This window comes from Diabrotica undecimpunctata, chromosome 7 (assembly GCF_040954645.1).
Source record: "Diabrotica undecimpunctata isolate CICGRU chromosome 7, icDiaUnde3, whole genome shotgun sequence".
NCBI classification, from domain to species: Eukaryota; Metazoa; Arthropoda; class Insecta; order Coleoptera; family Chrysomelidae; genus Diabrotica; species Diabrotica undecimpunctata.
The window spans coordinates 25,720,172-25,733,615 of NC_092809.1; the positions used below are offsets into that span (position 1 = coordinate 25,720,172).

The 13,444-nt window shown below is 33.4% G+C and overlaps 1 protein-coding gene across 2 annotated transcripts in view; it reads right to left on the bottom strand.

Annotated features, from left to right (window-relative positions):
- Positions 1 to 13,444, bottom strand: part of LOC140445091 (hippocampus abundant transcript 1 protein) — an 86,711-nt gene that overhangs the window by 30,527 nt on the left and 42,740 nt on the right. For both annotated transcript variants that reach the window (XM_072536906.1, XM_072536907.1), the window contains exon 2: positions 5,510 to 5,976. In XM_072536906.1, coding sequence (XP_072393007.1) covers positions 5,510 to 5,976 — 467 coding nt within the window. The remainder of the gene's footprint in view (positions 1 to 5,509; positions 5,977 to 13,444) is intronic.

A 13,444-nucleotide genomic window follows, 5' to 3' on the forward strand; every position in this document is an offset into this window, starting at 1 on the left:
TCACATCATCTGTAAATATTTATGTTTCAAATTGAAACATTAAATCCAAAGCCAACCAAGAATCCACCATTTTATAGTCCAAACTTGAAGGTTGAGGACTTAGCAATTACACATTTGCATATGGGTTTCTCCTTGGGTAAAGGATTTGTTGGTCATAATCTTCCACGCTCGCCGAATGGGTTGAAAAATTGTTAAGAATTACATTTCCTTGAACAATAGTGAAGTAGTAAGAAAGAAAGTAGTTGGATTATAGTTAGATTAAAGTTACACGATACTCGATCGATGTAGAAGTTTTCACCGCATTGACATTTGAGCCAGCAAATGTTATTTTAAATCGGATTCATCCACGACCGTAGGGATCGAAACACATCAGGAGACACAAGCAAGCAATAGACTCGAACCTAGCCTGTGAGACATGCACACCCCTTAGAAAATGATATGTAGGTGTTACAATTTATTGGGGTAAGGTGGATTGATCCGAGTACATCACGCACCACTCCTTCTGCCCCAATGCTCCAGCCTAGTGTTGCCCAAAATCGGTCTTGGTCTTGTTCTTGCGTTTTCGCAAGACCAAGACCAAGACCGCCTAATTTTAGCAAGACCAAGACCAAGACTGACCCTGCAAGATTTACGCAAGAACAAGAGCCTGCGAGACTCTTGCGTCTTGCAGTTAGGACGGAGTGTTGTTTTAGCAAGTATTGTAGTTCGGGTATACGCTTAAAGACTCTATGAGACGCACAAAAATATGTAATAAAAATTTAAAAAACTGGACTTTACTGGACTGGACTGCGCATTACGAACAATACCATAAACATACATCAAAATCATCAATCAAAATATTCATTAAAAACAACATATTTGACACGTGCTCAGAGGTCATAATTACAATGTAAAAATAAAATATTTTGTACATACATTCTTTTCCAGCATACGACTTCCTCGCTCTGAAATTAATTGTCCAGATTTTGAGAATAGCCGCCCTCTAATCATAAAATAATCTTGCATTGCTACGCCGACAGTAATATCGTATCGAATTTTTTTAAAAATATGTCACCTTAGCTAATAAAAAATATAACACTTATTATTACGGACACCCACTTAATAATTCAATTTTTTTCCCATTATAATTTAGTTAGGAGGAATCTAAATAAACAAATCTTATCGGCGTAAGACTAAACATTATTTTTGCTGAGTGTGCGATGATATCATTCGGTTAAACCAAATTTGCTGAAAGAGCGCGACTAATATTCAAAAGTTTATTAATAACAGATAATGTCGCTTGCCGTGTAAACAAAATACCGAAATATTTAGAATAGAAGTAATGATATATAATTATCGGTTTGTTATTAGATACTTAGGGTATTGAAAGTAACGGACATTTATAGTTACTTTTTCGACTATCACTAAACTTCATTTGACAAGTTTACAATTTGACATGGGGGACAAAGATTCAAATAGTTTTAGTCGGAGTAGTGAGCGTTGGAATTATAGATCTAAAAGACCCAAAAGCAAATTTGATGAGTTTTTCGAAATAATTCATGCATCCCAAATTGCTTTGTTTAAATTGTGCCTACATAGAAAGGTTAAAATGAAAATGAAAAACAGAAACACTTCACGTTTAAGGAAGCATCTAATATCTTTTCACAAAAAAAATTACAAATATTTCTTCCTAAAAAACCAAAATTCTGGTTCCTAAAAAAATGTTCCTACTACTTTATTTTGGTAAATTAATGTATTTATTAAGTAGATATCTCCTTAATTTAAAATAACTTCTTTTGATTATCATTGCTTTCTTACCCATTATTTATATTTTCAAGTTAGTTTTTTATACAAAAGTAGAGCTAACATTGTTAATAACATTTATGTTGCTTTAATAAGTGGATTATAGTTTGTTATCTTATCACCTAAAGAATACGTGCCCTTGATACTTGTATGTGGATTTTTGCCACGTACCAATCTTTTTTAAGATTTCCATTTCATATATGGTGGAGGTCTATCAATACCTTTCTAGACAGAAAATTTTCTTTAAAATACAGTCAAGTTTATGTCATTAATTTGTTTTTTTTGTGTTTTAACAATGTTTGATTGACTTTCGTGGGGCATCGTAGATAGCTGGGTTAGTTAGAGCATAGGCACGGATCGCTTAGATCGTGGTTCAAACTCCCCTAGTAACGTTTAATAAATAGCAATAGGCTAATGGGTAACTGCAAGACTCTTGCTGCAAGACCAAGACCAAGACCGGGAGTGCAATACCAAGACCAAGACCAGGTGTATTGGCGCAAGACCAAGACCAAGACTGTCTAAGTCTCGTCTTGTTCTTGCATTTGGCAACACTACTCCAGCCCATCCTCCTGTGTGGTACAAGGACTCCCACATGAAATACTTCTCCTAAAGCTCTCCCTACTTTCATATTAATGGACATATCATCATTTTTTTTGTGTTTTTGTTATTAGTAATTAATTTTTTGTGTAGCTTGCGCCATTTATTTAGTTTTTATTTATGTTTTTGAGTCTTTTGTTTTTTTTTTTATATTTTTTTGGTGGGAGGTGTCGTAAATCTATTTATCTTCCTGATACCTGACTCTGGGTAAGTGTTTATCTTCTTGCGTGCGATTTGGACTTCATGGATTCTTCAGATAGAGCTACGTGGTTACTTCGCCATATTATTATTTGTTTCAATATTTGCTATTATTTGTTGCTTTGGTCTTCTGTATTTCCATCTATGGAAAACATCAAACCCTATTAATTCTAGTAGGATCTGGATTAAGTGATTTTCAAGGTCAGCGAATTTTTCTCTGGTTTTTTCTTCCATTATCTCCAGTACTCTTACTTGCTTCAGATCTCTGAACCGGAAGCGTCAGCTACATATCTGGGCACTTTCACTATTTCTCTCAAGCATTAGTTGTGGGCAGCTTGTATCTTCTGTGTTTCTATTTTCTGTTTGTTTTGAACGTGTGTCCCCAAGCGAGTGCGTATGTGATTATAGGCAGTACGATGCTATTTATTAGTCTGATCTTTGTTTGTGTTCTTTTAGTTTTCCTTTTGTGAGTCCTCTGATGGCCGCTGTTGCTGCTTTTGTCTTCTAAATTGTTGCGTTTACATGTAGTGTAAACGTTAGGCCTTTATCCAATGTGACTCCTAGGTATTTGGCTTCGATTTTCCATTAGATGGGTCTGTCTTGTACTAATAGTTGTTCTTCTGGGTTATCCCTTCACTTTTTGAAGATAATTGCTTAAGTCTTCTCTGGATTTATTGCTATTTTCCATTGAATACACCAGTCTTCTATTGTATTCATTGCCGTCTGTAGGTTTCTCACGGCTACATCCACTATCTTTCGCCGTTATAGCAGTGTCGTCTGCATATAGGCTGAGTAAAGTTCCGGGTGTTCTTGGACCGGCAGTTGTGTATATGCTATACAGTGGGGGTGACAGTACTACCCCTGTGGTACTCCGGCCTCCGGTGTCCGTGTACGGAGCTTACTTGTCCTATTCAGACCCTGAAATTACGGTCGCCAAAGTACGAGGTCACTAGTCTTGTCATGGCCTCGCTGTATCCATATTCTCTCATTTTAAATACTAGCACTTGATGCCAAAGTGTATGATGCCCTTGATTTTAAATACTCCGTCAAAGGCTTTGCTTACATCCAGGAAGGCAGCTCCTTGTTTATCGTTGAATCCACCTGCAATGTATTCGATTAGTCGAAGTACTTCATGTTCGCTGGAGTGCTGTGCTCTAAAGCCAAATTGTGTTTCACAACACAAGTGCCAAAATCATCTGCAAGAGTCATAGATAAATTCCTATTACGTATTTCCGCCCTTTATCAATATGCTAAGGTACATGTAGATTGTTTATTGTTCAAGTTCCTTGAGTGTAACTTTAATTATATTTAGGTATAGCTAAAAATTATTCAGTATAATTCGATAGTTAGAATACTACTAATTTTAAATAACAGATGTTACTTAAAATGAGAATATATAAACTAATATTTATGACGTTTTTATCAGATGTGATATTTTAGATAAAAGGATTAAGGCACGAATAAACATTGTTTAGGCAAGTATGACAGAATATTTAAAACTTGTTGTTGTTTTTGTATGACAACTTTTGCAATCACATATTATGGTAACTATTTTATAACTTTTAAACTTTTTATATGCAGTAAACAATTTAGCTAATTATACATAATATGTCTAGAATATATATTTTGTATAATGATGTTATGGGTTAAAAATTATTGAATGAATGAATTATAAAGTTTAAAGACTAGCACTAATTTACATAGCAAACAGTTGAACACACTTATATTGTGAAATTTATATAACATATTATTAAAAACAGAAAATAAGATAAAACATCTGAAAATTGCTTTTAATGTTTCTTTTTTTAACTATAGAAATAGCCTTGATGAAAATTGATGCTGAATAATCTAACAAAATGTAAAACATATTGTTTTTAATTTTCGCAGAATATAGTCCAGTTGACATGTAGGCTATTGATTATGTACTTTAGAAAGGAACTACAACGTTAAAGGGGTTTTATTGTTTCATATGATCAATGGATCCTAAAATGTGAACGCGCAGTGCTACCATCTAAAGGGAAGCGCTTTTAAGAAAGGGGTGAATTTATCCCTATGTACTAGGATGGATTTGGGTGAATTCTATGCAGTTTTCGCACATAGACATCTACAAAAAAGTTGTTCAAAATTAAATTTTCTATCGGAATGTTACTTCTTAAAGTTAAAAATGAAATGAAAAAGGTCCTATGTGGCAAAGATTTAACATTAGCTCTTAAAGTACGCCTAACAAAATGTTACGTATACAGTGTACTATACTATGGAGTGGAATCATGGACGTTAAATCTAGACACAATGAGACGACTTAACGCCTTTGAAATGTGGATCTATAGAATGAGGGTTTCCTGGGTAGATAGAGTTACGAACTTACAATTTATCATACGAAACGGGAAAAGCACACCTACAAATAACTGCAGCAAAAAAATGAACACTTATCAAAAGTATACAGAAACTTACATAAATTAGATAGGATATATAAATCAGAAGTATAGAAAGAGAATATTCGATACGATTTATCAAAGGAATTACGACCTATCTGAAGCTCAATGAAGAGTTTCGAAAATTCTTACAATAGAGGAAAACCCCAGTAATGAATATAAAAATCAAAAGAAAATAGAAACAGATCAATGGATAACCTATAAAAAAATTAAATCTCTAGAATGAGTAATTTTAATAATTAGATTTTCCTTTCTAGAATCCTTTTAATAATTAGATATTCCCTATGGCGTTGACAACTTAATCAATTCTTTAATTATACTCCGTAAATAGCAAATTTTTTACATTCATTTTTTTTCTGTACACTAAGTTCTTTCTTCAAGTTGTGTATTCTTATGTACCTACATATTTCAGATTTAACTTCAATCACCACGAATTTTGAGAAATCTTAAAGGTTACAAATACGTTGAATAATAAATGTAACAAGAATGCGTTTGCTTACCTTTCCATTAAGTACGCTCCTAACGCTGGCGAAATCACCATGCTGGCAGCAAATGTACCACTTACTAAGCCATAAGCCAAGGAGCGCTCCCTTTCGTCCGTAACATCCGCAACGTAAGCGAACACAACACTAAAAGTCACAGCAAAAACACCGGAAATACTGACCATGGCAAAGAACCAAAATGTGTTAATAGTCATTAAAGGTATAGGAATACACGTAAAGAACACGGTGATGAGCAAAAATAGCTTACGGCCACATACGTCCGACAATGCTCCGACTAAAGGAGCGCTCAAAAAGGACAGGATCCCCTTGATGCCCATTATCAGGCCATTCATGAGGAATGTGTGGTCTGGAAATGTGTCATTTAATACTGATATGAGGGGCATCGTTAGGAGACCCCACGCGAAAAACTCCAGGAAAATAACCACCAGGGCATGGTACAAGCTCGGTTGGCCGATCCCTGACGTCTGAAACAAAAAAAAAAAAAAAGATGTAAATGTTGAGTTTTCAATATATTTTGTAAAAATGAGTTTACGATATACCTTTAAATATGTATAAGAAATACTTTAAAAAATGAATTTATGATTTAAATAAGATTACTTTTAAATGTAAATATTTAGTAATGGGTATCATTGACATTTAACATATAGGCAGGGTAATAAAATTTTATCAAATTTTTATCTATTTAAAGCAATTATTTACGAGTTACAACTTGGTTTTTTTTTAAGATAACACATTAACTTGGTATTCACTGATATTATATTTTTAAATAGCAGCTAAATGTTTGTAACAATAAGAAAATCCCATAAATAGGTTTCCAGAATTATTATCAACAGTGCCACGTTCACTGAAGCACTGCAACAAAAGAGCAATACTCTTAAGGATATTACTAGAGCATTAAAAATTTCGTATGATTTGTATGCTATGTTATATACAGTACGATGCAAAAGTATGGAATAAATTAATTATTTCAGAAAGAGACGATTTAAAAAATCTTAAAACAAGTCAATTTGAAAGGTCTCCTAATCGCCTTTGCAGCGATGCAAAGAACTTTGAATATTTATTTCTACAAGATTAACAAAAACTGTTGGTTTATTAATGCAATTAATTTGTAATAAATGTTAAGTAATATATAATAAAATTATAAAAAATATTGAAATTGACGACCATCTGCAACGAGAAAGACTGGCACTAAATTCTTCCCTAACGTAAATTAGTTTAGTGAATGTGTTTAAATTCAAATATGGTTGAGTAAATTAATCGATACTGTCTCCTTCCTGTTAGCCTTCGACTCCTATAGCATCGGTCAAAAACTGGATTTTCGAAATCGAGAGCGAAGAAGTCGTTAGAATGCACCAGACTTGAACAGATACACCTAGAAATTCGAACAATATACATCTACAAATCCGCTCGTTGGTTGTTGTGAAATACTGCGAAAACAGCATTGAATGTAACGTAATTACATTTTACTTAACTAAGTACATAATTTTGGTTAACCCTATAGAAATAAATATTCAAATAATACATCGTTGCAAGGGTGATTACGACGCCTTTCAAATGAGGTATCCCGTGACCTCGGTGTGTACAAAAAAAAAAAAAAAAAAAAAAAAAAAAAAAAAAAAAAAAAAAAAAAAAAAAAAAAAAAAAAAAAAAAAATCTACGCCAATAGAGCAATTGATGGCCATTTAAAAATTAAAATTGACCTGTTTTAAGATTTTATTAAAAGTCGTCTGTTTCTGAAACAATGAATTTATTCCATACTCTTTCATAATACTTAACTAAGTCCATAATTTTGGTTAACCCTGTATAAATAAATATTCTAATAATACATCGTTGCAAAAACGATTAGGAGAACTTTCAAATGAGGTGTCTCGTGACATCGGTTTGTATTTAAAATATAATTTATATATTTCTGAAATATAATGAATTTATTTCATACTTTTAGGCTATTGATTATGTTATAAAAAAGGGTTAAAAGGAACGACAATGTTAAAGGGCTTTTTATTGTTTCATATGGTCAGTGGCCTTCCAGATATGATAAAACCGCGGAGTGCATTTAACAGATGTTTGTATGGACTGGCTCTTAAAATCCATAAATCCAACAAGGCCATAAAGTCAAGACCTATAAATCTATTCTCAGACCTGTCCAATAATAACATATGGTTGCGTAAAAACTAATGATTTGAAAGAAAACTATTAAGGACAATTTTCCGACCTCACCACTATATAACTACAAATCAGTACAGGATAAGAACAAATACTAAGACATACCATCCAGGGCTGCACCGTTACATGACGATAAGTTTCTTAAGTTAAAATTTGCAGTATTTTATTAGGTTGTTACAATTATCCATTTCCAATATTTATTTATTTAATTTGTGTTCACATTTTTGTGTCACGTTTAATTTTATCTTTTTGTCGTAAAAATAGTTTTCGAGATAAGTAAGTTGTAAAAAAAATGGGGCATATACATATACAGCACCTGCATTATTCTTAACATGACTAAGTTTAAGCAATATTAACATAATTGTATACGTTCGAATTTAGTAAAATTTTTGTATGACACAGACTAACACATAAACTTAAAAGCAACTGTAATGTAGCTAAAACTTCGCATGGTCCACAGCTGGCCATTTTAACTAATTTCAAAACATTTAGTACAAAACAAGTACAACGTAGTCTCAATCGGAATTTGAACCCGGAACCTCTTTTACCTGAAGTAAGAATATGTGAACAGCCATATTTTTCGCAATGGAAAATTATGCTTCTTCTTTTTATAATTTTTATATTTTGACTAACACATATTCTCCTCCTGCTTCTAGAGAAACAGGAGACCTCCAAATTTAAGATGGAGCTATGATATAAGCATAAGGAATCAAGCCGGAACAATATGGTGCAGAAAAGCGAATATCTGAAAATCGTGGACAGAAATGAAGAACTACTGCGTAATGGAGGCTGAACCATAATTAGCACGTTAAGAGCTCGTTTTTCTATTTATTTTGAAAAATTGATTTTCCTCTATCATTTGTATTGTGTTATGTTTTGGACTATGACAATTTAAGCAGACAAATCTAGTGACACCACAAATTAAGTTTCCATTTTTTGTTGATAGATCTAGTTATACTCTTGTATTTTCGTATATCTCTGTATCTGTAGAGTAGGGAGGGCGAGTTAAATTTCACAGCACTTAGGCCACAATTGACCCATTGTGCATCCTCCCAGGGAGCTGTCACCCGTAGCTCATTGTCCATCCTGCCATTTCTAGGAAGGTGAACAAGTCACCAGGAGACATCTCTCTTATGTGGGCAGGTGTGGGCCAGGACTCGCCGACCGCGTACTCTCGTATTAACGATAACTCCGAGCATCCACATAGGACATGCTCTACAGTTTTGTCTTCTCGTTCACACTTCCTACATAGAGGTGTGTCTGCTAGCCCCAGTGTGTGGAGGTGTTTGCTTAGTTGACCAGTTCAAAAACCAACTGTCAAACATAGGTTTTTCCTGGTCATTCCTAAGTAGTTCTTTGATGTTGACTCTTCAAGGTTACTTAGTGTTACCCTGGCAAGTTTACATTCTTATCATTCTTCATATCTTTTTACGGTTTGCGTATGAGAGTGACATTTGACAATTTCCGCGATTGTAGTAGTTGACCAACCAAAAAGATCCCCAGGTCCTAAGAGTCTTAGGCCTGCCGCCTTCGTAGATAATTGGTCAGCAATGCGGTTGCCTTTATTCCTATTGTGTCCTTTAAACCAACTCAGGATGATGGTATTACCATCCGAAGCTTGAGTTAGTGACTCGTGACACTCCATTACTAAACCTGATGTGACACGTGATCTATTCAAGGTTAGTAGCGCTTGTCTGCTATCTGTGCAGATCATTATAGTTTTCCCTGCTATACCTTTTTGGGTTATCTCTTTTGCGGCTATGGAGATACCAGTCAGTTCTGTCTGAACTACGTTGGCATTTTTGCCCATACCCCACTTTATTCTTAGCTTCAGTGATCTGGAGTATATCCCGCATCCTGAGCCTTCTTTCATTTTGGAGCCATCGGTGTATATGTAATAGGCATGTGCCACGTTGGTCTCCCTATATTGTTTTGTTTCGATTTTGTAGGGTTTGTTAAAGACAAACTTTGGTTCTCCTCGTCAGAAACGAGTTCTTAATTGTCCCATTCCTACATCAAGGTTTGCACCAGCTGAGCGCAGTCGTATCATTGTCACTAGCGCCACCTCTTTGACATATATATCTAGAGGCGTGATGCCAATGATCAACTCCATTGCAGCAGTTAATGTTGTTTTCATGGCACCTGCTATATTTATGCAAGCCATCCGCTGAATATGGTTTAGTTTGTTAATCGTTGTTGCCTGTAGCACTGCTCATAGGTAATATATGCTCGTTTAGCTCTACCATCTAAGTGTGAGTTCCATGTTAACTTCCTGTCAAGGGTAATACCAAGGTACTTCAACTCGTCAGAAAAATTTAGACTGTAGTTTAGAATCCCTGGGGGTATTAAGCCCGCGATTCTTATTTTTCTGGTATTTTCGTGTATGGCTCACACATTTCTATTTTATTAAGAGGGCGGGCTTTTGATGTAGGTGTTTTACAAAGGTATATTTCGATTTCATTGTTACAATTATTTTTAGACCATGTTTTGATTTTTACCAATTTGAAACTTTGATAATTTCGGATACATTAATGTTTTTGCATAAAATATAGACCTTGCTCTTTTTATCATTAAATTAATTTCTGAAAGGCAAACGTAAAGAACCAACAATTTAAATTATGATATATTTAACTGTCTATAAATAAAATATGGATTTATAACTTTTAATTTTGCTGTTGAAAATATATTTCACCTTTAATTTAGTTCTAGATTACACGTTGTGTGTCAGATAACTTTTTTTTTCGTAATCTATCGAATTTAAAAATAAACCAATTCTAATTTTCTCATATTGATCCAATATGTATCACTAACATAACTGAGCACATGGGTTTAGATATTGATAGCGTGATTTAGGAAAATTATGGTTTAAAATTTTTTTACGTAATTAACACGAACCGAATTGCGGTAAAACTTGTATATTTATAACTTTCCAAATCCCAACTAGACAACTAAAAGAAACATAGTTACAAAAAAGGCAGTAAATAAAAAATTTTTAGTTGATACAGCCTTATAGTTAGAGTAAATATATTACGCATAAATAATGTCGATAAAAGAGCTATTAACACAATTAATAACTTTTACAGAAACCATCGCCATACTCTTCCAGCGTGTGACCGATCATCTTCTATTGTAATCGTAATTGTCCCTGTCTTGCAAGTGTGAAAATTTCACTTGTATTTCGAATTGAATAGAACCACACTCTTCTATCTCGCAGCCACGAACGTTGCTTTCTCCCTGGGCCTTTGCCTCTTCTTCCTTCTAGCGTATCCATTAAAATAAATGTTAATATTCCATATTTACCACTTTTATGCCTGGTTGCACCAACATATCTTAAGCTTAAGACATGCTTTAAGCTCAGCTTACGAAACATACGCGTTGCACCATTGAGTCTTAGATCAATTTTCAGCTTAAGCCGATCCAAATCTCAAGTCCCCGTTATTCTTAGCTTAAGTTGCTGTCTGAGTTTAAGATGAGCAATCTAACCTCAAAAAATTGACAGTTGTGTTGTGGAATACAGATACACATTTTTTTATTTTCACCTGTATATGTTACACTCTAAAATAAATAAAACAAGGAGAGTTACTACTTAAGATATAATCAATATTTAAATTCAGAAAAAAAATGTATCGTCTGATGACAAGAAAAATATATTAAGTACACATTTCAGTAAATTACAGCTTTCCTAGTGTTTAATGTTTGTTACATTTTTGCAAGAAAAGGTCAACAACTACCATAATCAGCTATATAATATAGAAAAACCCATATAATGTAGATTATCAAATTGGTTGATTGAGATAGGCAGTGACCTTTTCCAGAAAAAGGTACAAGAAAAGTAAATGGTAATTTACTGTAATGTATACTTAACGACTTTTTGTTGTTAACATATGACAGAGCATTAAAAGAATATACTTATTTAAATTAGCACATGAACATAAAAAAAATCTTAAGACTCTTTTCGTCACTCAATAACTGACAAGTTACATGGTTGCCACGTGAATTGCATCTTAAATTTCGTCTCAATTAAGACGACCTTAGATAAGAATCGAAAATTATGGTGCAACGTAAGTGAGAGTTAAGGCGGCCCTAGCTATAAGCGGAGCTGGGATAAGCTGGAGCTTAAGATCTGTTGGTGCAACCAGGCATAAATTCTTCTATATTCTTTGAATAAGGTTAACTGTTTGAAATGGTTTACTATCGACTACTATTATAGCCGACTAATATAATATTAACCCAGACCCTGGACCTGGTTATGGTTATATTGTTGTCTGCTAGTGATCATAAACTTTGTTTTATCGATATTGATTTTTTACTTTGTACTGAAAATATATAGACCAAATACTTTGATCTGAAACCAAACATATTAAATCCAGACACAAATCGATTGTGATATTTGATGTGGCTTCTGATAAAATTAAAATTTTAAAAGGGATCAGATACGACCTTGTATTTTTTAAAATTGTATAAAGGTATTTTTCAAGTTTTTATTTTTTTTTTTATTATTTTTCAAATGAATTCAAACGATATCTTAGTTTAATAATAAGTTGGCTATATCGTACAATCTAAATTACCAATATATAGGTAAAAAAAAAGTTTCGAGTACTACTCATTGCAATTAATTGTGGTTTAATCTCATATAAAATAATATTTAATATAGATATTAGTATAATATACAGTGTGTCCGTAAAGTATGGAATAAAATCGATATTTCCTAAATGAAAAGCCTTTTTAAAAAAATCTATAACACATCGATTTTTAAATTTAATGTTCTACATTTTACAATAAAATTTCATTATACAAGGTAATACACATTACAATGATTACGTCATCGGCTCTTTTTTTAAATGTAAATGAGCTGATTCCAAAAAAGTATAATACTGGGGGTCTAACGGATATAGTTTGAAAGATATGCGCTTAGAAAATTAATTTTTATTGATTTATAATATTAATAAATTATAATAAATAACTTGAAAGTAATCCAGTAATTAATACATGACTTAATATTAAATGTTCGAATTGTAGCCCTTGTTGTATTTGACAGTAACCCAAACGTTGTACAAATTCTTGTAGAACCTTGTTTATGCTTTCTTGAGAAATATTGTTTATTTCTTTACGAATTCTTGTTTTTAAGTCTCCAATATTTGCAGGTTTCGTTTTATAATTTAAGTCTCCAATATTTGCAGGTTTCGTTTTATAAACAACATTCTTTAAACGACCCCACATAAAATAATCCGAAGGATTGAGCTGGCCATTCAATATGTCCACGTCTTCCAATCCACTTGTTCGGAAAAATTTCGTTTAGGTACCTTCGAACATCTAAAGCATAATGGGGAGGCGCACCATCCTGTTGAAACCATAAACTTTTATCATAACCTCCAAGATTAATTGTACTGGGGAATAAATTAACTAAAGTAGGTGCGAGATAACCACTTAAAAATTGAAGGTATACTGGCCCGTTTAAATTACCTTCGAAATAGTAGGGTCCAATGATTTTATTTCTTACAATGCCAGCCTATACGTTTACCTTTTGCGGGTATTGTGTACGATGTTCCCGCATCCACTTGGAGTTTTCTTTTGCCCAGTATCTACAATTCTGACGGTTGACCTCGCCATTTAATTTGAATGTAGCCTCATCGGAAAAAATAATATTTTGAACCAAGAGAGGGTTTCGGTGGCTGTTATTCATCATTATTTCGCAAAATTGTATTCTTTTATCTGGATCATCCTCGTTTAATTCCTGTACAACTGTGTATTTTACTTACTTTACTTACT